The sequence below is a fragment of the Chionomys nivalis genome, chromosome 13, assembly GCF_950005125.1.
Source record: "Chionomys nivalis chromosome 13, mChiNiv1.1, whole genome shotgun sequence".
NCBI classification, from domain to species: Eukaryota; Metazoa; Chordata; class Mammalia; order Rodentia; family Cricetidae; genus Chionomys; species Chionomys nivalis.
Genome location: NC_080098.1, coordinates 76,393,077 through 76,401,354, shown reverse-complemented (window position 1 = coordinate 76,401,354; position 8,278 = coordinate 76,393,077). Strand labels below are relative to the sequence as shown.

The 8,278-nt window shown below is 34.1% G+C and overlaps 2 protein-coding genes across 2 annotated transcripts; both read right to left on the bottom strand.

Moving 5' to 3' along the window:
- Nucleotides 1–369: 369 nt before the first annotated feature.
- On the bottom strand, nucleotides 370–1,296 carry LOC130886166 (olfactory receptor 12-like). Its single transcript, XM_057788068.1, has one exon. The coding sequence runs from the start codon at nucleotides 1,294–1,296 to the stop codon at nucleotides 370–372; it is 927 nt and encodes a 308-aa protein (XP_057644051.1).
- Nucleotides 1,297–5,842: 4,546 nt separating this feature from the next.
- On the bottom strand, nucleotides 5,843–6,790 carry LOC130885573 (olfactory receptor 14A16-like). Its single transcript, XM_057787103.1, has one exon. The coding sequence runs from the start codon at nucleotides 6,788–6,790 to the stop codon at nucleotides 5,843–5,845; it is 948 nt and encodes a 315-aa protein (XP_057643086.1).
- Between the last annotated feature and the right edge of the window lie 1,488 nt (nucleotides 6,791–8,278).

Sequence of the window (8,278 nt, the reverse complement as noted above, 5' to 3'; positions counted from 1 at the left end):
ATTAGTAATTTTGATATGAAAAATACCAATACATTGCTAAATATTTTAAGGCAAATATTGAAGCATTTTGGTTTTCTTCACCTTTGGGAATGATATGTTTTACTGATCCATGAGTTGTTTTCAAATATTTTCTGATTGTTTGACAGTTTTTATGATAAAGTTTGATCCGGCTCCTACATATGAGGCAAAATAAACAAATACCAATTCAATTATCCATTCTTCCACTTTAAATTTTATTTATCATCAGCCTTGATTTCATTTATTGTTAAATGGCATTAACAAAGTAACTCATGGTACAGCATAAACCACAGGAGTAGCACTGAATTGGAGTAAAGTCCAGGTTAGTTTGTGAAACCTACATCCACAGAATCAGGTGGAGAATTTCTGTTTGCTTCTCATCAGAGCTTGCTTGACATCTTTGTTCCTCAGGCTGTATATGAGGGGGTTCAACATGGGAATGACAATAGTGTAGAAGATAGACACCACTTTGCTCTGCTCCATGGAGGAGACAGCACTGGGCTGTGCATACATGAAGAAAACAGTACCAAAGAACAAGCACACACCGGTCAGGTGGGAGGCACACGTGGAGAAGGCTTTCTGGCGTCCCTGCACGGTGCGGATCTTCAATATTGCTGAGATGATGTAGATGTAAGAAACAAAAACAGTCAAGAAGGTGCTGACAATAATGAAACCACATAAACCAAGAAGAACCAGCTGGTTTATAAAGGTGTCTGAACATGAGAGGGTTAAGAGTGGTACGACATCACAGAAAAAGTCATTAATTTTATTGGATCCACAAAAGGACAAAGTGAAGGTCATTGTAGTTTGAGTGATAGCATTCACTGCACCCCATGAGTAGGACCCCAACACTAATAATCCACAGACCCAGTGAGACATACTCACAGAGTATAGAAGAGGATTACAGATGGCAATGAAGCGGTCATAAGCCATGGCAGCCAGGAGAAAAGCTTCTGTCGTACCAAAAAGAGATAAAAAAAAGAATTGTGTAGCACACCCACCAAAAGATATTGTGTGGTCCTGTATCAAGCAGTTTATCACAGCTCTAGGAGCAATTGTGGAAGAATAGCAGATGTCCAAAAAGGAAAGACTTTGGAGGAAGGCATACATTGGGGTGTGGAGGTGTGCATCCATCTTAATGATTATAATCATGCCAAAATTTCCTACCACTGCTATAACATACAAAACTAAAAAAATCAAAAATAGCACTGTTTGTGTCCCAGGACCCCCTTTGAATCCAAGTAGAACAAACTCTGAGACATGCGTAAAATTCGTCATTCTATAATCACAGTCACAGAAGGATGGAAGAGAAGGAGAAGATACAGGGAAGTAAAGATTTGCAAACTCAATATAGTGTACCACTTACAAGATTAAATTAAATTATAGGCATCTGTATGTCATTAAAATTACTCTGTTTACAATCTTGATCTACAGTGTTCCATATGCCTTGAAAAAAGGGAAAGATACAGCTGCAGGAGAAAGGAATTGGAAATAAATAAGCATTGGCATACAAATAATCAGCCTCTATGAATACATCAATATTATACGCACCTCATCTCACCAGAACCACACAGGAACTGAAACTGTGATGCATTTTAATTCATTTATTTACTTTATTCTCAATCTAGAAAAATATGGAGAAGTCTCAAAAATCAAACTACAAAGATAAGGCTACAGATATAGTTCAGCGGTAAAATTTTACCTAGTAGTCCCAAGCTTCTAAGTTTAATGCCCAGCAATACAAAAGAAAGCACAAAGACAGACCTGAAGATACATTAGACATAACTATTGATTCAGTTCTGAATTATAAGAACTGTTATGTATATAAGCTGAGAGATGTTGCAAGTGATAAGTACTATTCAAAATCATTTCATTCAGAGTCCTGTGTCTTGAAATCTAATTTCTTACATCTGCTATAACATATTATCTTAGATTTAAAAGTTTCAGACACAAAACCCCTTTTCTCTGAGGACATGACTACAGAATGAGCCCCAGTGGCCCACAGTGTGTATGCTGCCCTTTTCCTTTTTAAGGCTTAGCATACTCTCTTTCTAACATCTCTAGTTTAGTCTTTATATTTTGTATTTGTCTATTTTATTAGTTCTTATGAGGGCTATTGCAGTGACACTAGACCCTTTTAGATATGACATAATAATCACATCTTATTTTCATGATTGTGTCTGAAAATTTCCTTTTATAAGGTAACATGACATATTCATAAAATCCATAAAATAGGATATGTGTATCATGAGAGGCACTATTCATTCCATGAAAATATTTACTGGATATATTCTCAATAAACTGATGATTTTTGTTAAAATATAAGACAAAATAACTCAAATAATACAGAAACATTTTATAAAAATTAGGTATTTTCATTTTAGTTGATGTGCTGTCTTTCTTAAGTATATTACTGTTAAAATATTTTTCTTTTACCTCTTTTTCATCTCTAATACACACCGCTTCATGAACTATTACAGAAATATCACGTAAAAATACATAATTTATTTAAGCATCCTCTCTTAAGAAACGCTTGAACTACAGTTGAGATTTTGTTGTAGAAGTGAGACTTCCTAAAGTGAGACTTTCTAAAGTGAGACTTTCTAAAGCAGCAAGTTAGTAATGAAGCTGTGTATGTGTAAGGTAGGCATTTATATGTATGGGGGTATCTGGAATTTTGAAAAAAATTGTTCCTACCATTTTTCATGTTGCTTATATATTGCTATGAACCTCTAATTCACAAAGCTGTAGCAATATGCCACAGAGAAATAGTTCAATGTACTAGTTAATATAAAGCCGTGCTCTCAGGAAGCTAGGGTTCTCATGAACTAATGTCTTATTATTGCTACTTTGCAGTAGCTTGACTTGTCAGATGTGGGTATTAAAAGTGATGATAACTGGGAATTTTTTACAGGTGAAAGTATTTTAGAGATTCTTGGCATATAGTAAGCACAGTCTCAGTGCTATTATTAAAAGTTAAGAATACACTATTTCTCCGATGCATTTGGATGAAATCTGCCATGTTTATGAGTTAGTTGTAATTCTCAGAAAATTATAATTGATTTAGAAGTTCAATCTATTTAACTACAATTTAAATATATTGAGTATAATTGGTCACAGTGTCTTTGAGAAATCATTATCTTTTCTATAAAATAGACCTCACCTAAATGTGTGGCATCCCTCCTTCCCTTTCTAGCTGACTCTTGATTTCATCTTCAACTCTGTGGTAAGTTATGTACTCACAAAATTTCTACAGACCAATCTTACAAGAGGTAAGAATGAAGAATATATAGTTTCCTTGGTGATGGTCATCAGAGATTTATTCCCCAGGGTTCTGTTTTAACAAGAAGAGTTTACTCACTCAGGCAACTTGGAAAAGCAACAAAAGGAAGTTCTAAAGTAGGATTTGATAGCAAAATAAAACAAACTCAAGTCATAATACCTGTTGTTAAAAATAGGATTAGTCCTTTGTAGGCAGAGGCCACTTGTTTGTTTCCCAGCTACCCAGACTCAAATAACCACACAGAAATTGTATTAATTAAAGCTCTATTAAACTATTAAAAATAGTTGAACAAATGCTTTTGTAGTATGATTGGGCATCTCTTGGGTATATTCCCAAGAGTGGTATTGCTGGATCCTGAAGTAGGTTTATTCCCAATTTTCTGAGAAACCGACACACTGATTTCCAAAGTGGTTGCACAAGTTTGCATTCCCACCAGCAATGGATGAGTATTCTCATTACTCCACATCCTCTCCAGCATAGGTTAACATTGGTGTTTTTTATTTTAGCCATTCTGACAGGTGTAAGATGGTATCTCAAAGTTGTTTTGATTTGCATTTCCCTGATAGCTAAGGAAGTTGAACATGTCCTTAAGTATCTTTTGGCCATTTGAAATTCTTGTGTTGAGAACTCTCTGTTCAGTTCAGTACACCATTTTTTAATTGGGTTATTTAGAATTTTAATGTCTAGTTTATTGAGTTCTTTATATATTTTGGAGAGCAGACCTTTGTCTGATGTGGGGTTGGTGAAGACCTTCTCCCATTCAGTAGGTTGCCTTTTTGTCTTAATGACTGTGTCCTTTGCTTTACAGAAGCTCCTCAGTTTCAGGAGGTCCCATTTATTCATTGTTGCTCGTATTGTCTGTGCTACTGGGGTTATATGTAGGAAGTGATCTCCTGTGCCCATGTATTGCAGGCTACTTCCTACTTTCTCTTCTATCAGGTTCAGTGTGGTCGAATTTATATTGAGGTCTTTAATCCATTTGGACTTGAATTTTGTGCATGGTGATAGATATGGATCTATTTTCATTCTTCTACATGTTGATATCCAGTAATGTCATCCTTGGTTTATGATCACTTGAGCTACTGAATATTGTTAACTATCTTATCTGATATCAGATATTGTCATGAATATTTTTGTTAATCTAGTATATCCATAGAGAAGAGAGATCTGGAATATCTTATTGTCCATCTCAAAGTTTTGAGACTTTAGAACTTTCATAGTATATTAAAATAATTTAAATATTAATTCAATTATTAAAAAGTCCATAAAGCTCCAAGTACACATGAAAATTTAGAAAATGAAAAGCTGGGATTTTCAAGCAAGTAAAAAAAGTGAAAAAAAGACAGTGGATGTCCATAAACATACTGGTTAATAATTGTGATGAAAGAATAGATAGATATTAAATACCTAATGAGGTATTAAAAGGACTACTACACAATTAAAGTAACCACAATTAAGTTAATTTTAAATAAAATTGTGGTTTACAAATAGAGAATAGCTCTTTGATGAACCTATCAACTACAAAACTCTCACTAAACTGAGAATATTGTCTTACCTTTCTATTTCATGTTTATGCTAATAAAATGCCATTAATTTCATTTTGTTGGAAGTTTGAAAGGAGAGAATGTACAGATGTGTTCTAATAGTTTGTCTATTTTCGTGATGTGCTTATTTCAGAAACATTTTAGGTACCTGACTAAGAAGGTGGGGCACACTGTATTTATTTCACAGATTCCACTACTGTGCAGAACACTAATAATAGGTGAATGCATTGCCTGTCCTTCCTGAGCCCAGTCTATAACACCATTGCTGTTTTCACACCGACAACTAGAAATTGTTATTTCTTGAGTGACAAGCTTACATATAAGCACTTTCTAAGGTGGCATTTCACCCTTTTGATTTAAAAACTTCTGTAATCTTACACTCCATTTTACCTAATAATCCATACTATCAATATTTCTAATATCATAATTAATTCATTGGCCCTTGTCAACTATTATCAACATACTCCAGGCACTATTCTCATAAGTAGAGGGACAAATAATAGTGTATTTCTAAAATAAAAATATAAAATATCTTCATATAACTAATAATCTCTAAATGAATTAAATATATTTCTTGTTTAAAAATAGATGAAAAATAATTTAGGATTTCTCTGTATAGGAATTAATTTTTGTTTCAATTGCTGCAATGATAAAATTAAGAGAATGACTTAAAGAACGTACCATAAAATACCTATATTTGGGATGCATTACCAAAAATCCCACAAAATTTAGTGAGACTGGTATTACTAAATATATGGCATGGCTATAGAATAAAAAATTATTCTAAACCTATAATCTATTGATATAGACATAATATTTGGAAAACTTCCACTGAGTTTATAATTTTAAAAGTACCTCTAATGTTCAGTTCCATGTATAAAATATATTCTTTTTTGTAAAGCAAGATAATGTAACACGTATCAAATAACTTTAATACATATTTGAATTAACAGATAATTTTACATAGTTTGTATCAAATTAGCTAATATTTTAAGACTCAGGGTCTTGCAGTCATTTTCTCTCCTAAAATCTTGTATAGGGCCATTTTTACATCTGAATTTCTCAAACTATAAATCACAGGATTCAGGCTAGGAGGTAACAAAGAGTAGAACACTGACATAAAGAGGTTTAGGGATGATGGAGATTTTGTTGTTGAGCCTAAATATGCAACAAATCCAGAAGAGAGAAATAAGGTCACCACAGTAAGATGGGGTACACACGTGGAGAAAATTTTAAACCTTCCTTGTACAGAAGGAATTTTCAGGATGATAGTGAAAATGTGAACATAGGAAATAGTCATCAATGTAAAACATATGAAAGCGAAACAACAGCTAGTAATGATAAACACATATTCTAGAATTTGGTCTCTGAAACAAGCAAGTCTGAGAAGTGATGGAATATCACAGAAGAACTGATGCACTACATTTGGACCACAGAAATGGACAGAGAATGTTCCTGTGGCATGGAGGGAACCATAGAAACACCCACTGAGCCATGCTGCCACCACCATCTGAACACAGGCACCTCTATTCATGATGGCTTCATAGTGTAGAGGGAAGCAAATGGCAGCATAGCGGTCATAGGACATCACCAAAAGCAGGGCAAACTCCGTGCCTGCCAAAAATATCACACAGAAAACCTGTAAAACACACCCCAGGAAGGAAATAGAATGTGTGTTAGTCACAGAGTTCATGATGGATTTGGGAACAGTGACAGAAATATAACAGATATCAATAAGGGACAAATTCTTCAGAAAGAAATACATAGGGGTCTGGAGATGCTGATCTATAGTGGTGAGGATGATAATGAGGAAGTTTCCCATTAGTGTTCCCACGTAAATCAAGAAGAAAAGTGTGACGCATAGTGTCTGCAGCACTTGGCCACCTGGGTATCCTATGAGCAAGAATTCCATGTAATCTGTCATGTTGTTTAATGACTCAGTCATTATGACTCTTGTCTGTGGAAATAAAGGGGAAATCATTATTGCTTCATTTACTTCTATCTTCCTCTTTTAATTTTATGAGGTTTTTATTTAAGTAATTGTTGATTTGTTTTAGTTCATTCTCATTGATACTTTGTGATATTACAGGGTGAATGACATCTTGCAAACTGGAAAGTTATCAATTATGTACAGTAAATTTTTAAAAAGGAATTAAGAACAGTTTACCTTATTTGATCAAATGATATCATGAACTTTACATTGTAAATAGAAATAATATAATCAGTCCATAGACAAAGATCACATTGATTTTGGCAAAATGTTTACAGTAGTAGGATTTTTAACATAAAAGTTCAATATTATCATATTTAACTATCTAATTTACTTCCCAGTAAAATGCTTTATAAGAAGAAAGGGTATGTGAAAAAATGCAGCCATTTCTTTCTTATTTTTCTCTACTGTGTTATAGTACAGATAAGCAAGACAGCATAAGTTAGCCGAGGAAAAGATCATTTTTGAAAAAAAGGAAGGACAATAACAGGAGTGGAAAGGGAGGTATCTGAGAGGATAAGGAGGTGAGCATGACTAAAGAAGTACATATAAGGCCGGGCGGTGGTGGCGCACGCCTTTAATCCCAGCACTCGAGAGGCAGAGGCAGGCGGATCTCTGGGAGTTCGATGCCAGCCTGGTCTACAAGAGTTAGTTCCGGGACAGGCACCAAAGCTACAGAGAAACCCTGTCTCGAAAAAACAAAACAAAACAAAAAAAGTACATATAATTGTTGTCCCAACATGTTAGGTATGCTATCGCAATTTTCAACAAATAATGCTTATTTTTTTTAATTTGGCCAAAAGAAAAATCTACAAATTAAAGAAATTTAAAAACTACATGATTAAAAATGAGAAGGTTTTCATATAAAAGCAGTAATATCCAGTTAGATTGTATAAATAAATAAATCAGCCAGAAAATTGAGTTTGTTACTTGTAAGCACCCCATTAGTTATGGGAAATAATGACAACAAAGCAACAGGGATGATGTATACAGTTACTCAAAAAAAGAAAATTCTTGACCTAGTATCTGTATACATCAAATATTACCTTAAAGTTAAGGTTACCTTAACATTTCTTTAAATGAACAAAAGTTAAGGATATCTATGAGGAGCTATAATAGTTAATTTTAATTTTCAACAGGATCTAGAATCACCCATGAGACAAATCACCCATGAGCCTCTGTGGCATGCTTGTGAGAAATTTTCTACATTCGGCCAATTGAAATGGGAAGGCCCACCCTAAATGTGGTCAGCACCATTTGCTGACCATAAGTTGCAACTGTATAAAAGGAAAGCAAGTAGAATATCAATGTTCATTATCCTCTTTTTCCTGCATGCAGAAGCAATGTGAATAGTTGCTTTCTCAAGCTGCTGATAGGATCACTTCCTTTCATGTTGGACTTTAACCTTGAACTATGAATCAAAAACATTTTCATCTTTAAGTT

Excerpts from the sequence above, each read along its gene's own strand:
- LOC130886166 (XM_057788068.1), bottom strand. The coding sequence starts at position 1,296 with ATGACGAATTTTACGCATGTCTCAGAGTTTGTTCTACTTGGATTCAAA.
- LOC130885573 (XM_057787103.1), bottom strand. The coding sequence starts at position 6,790 with ATGACTGAGTCATTAAACAACATGACAGATTACATGGAATTCTTGCTC.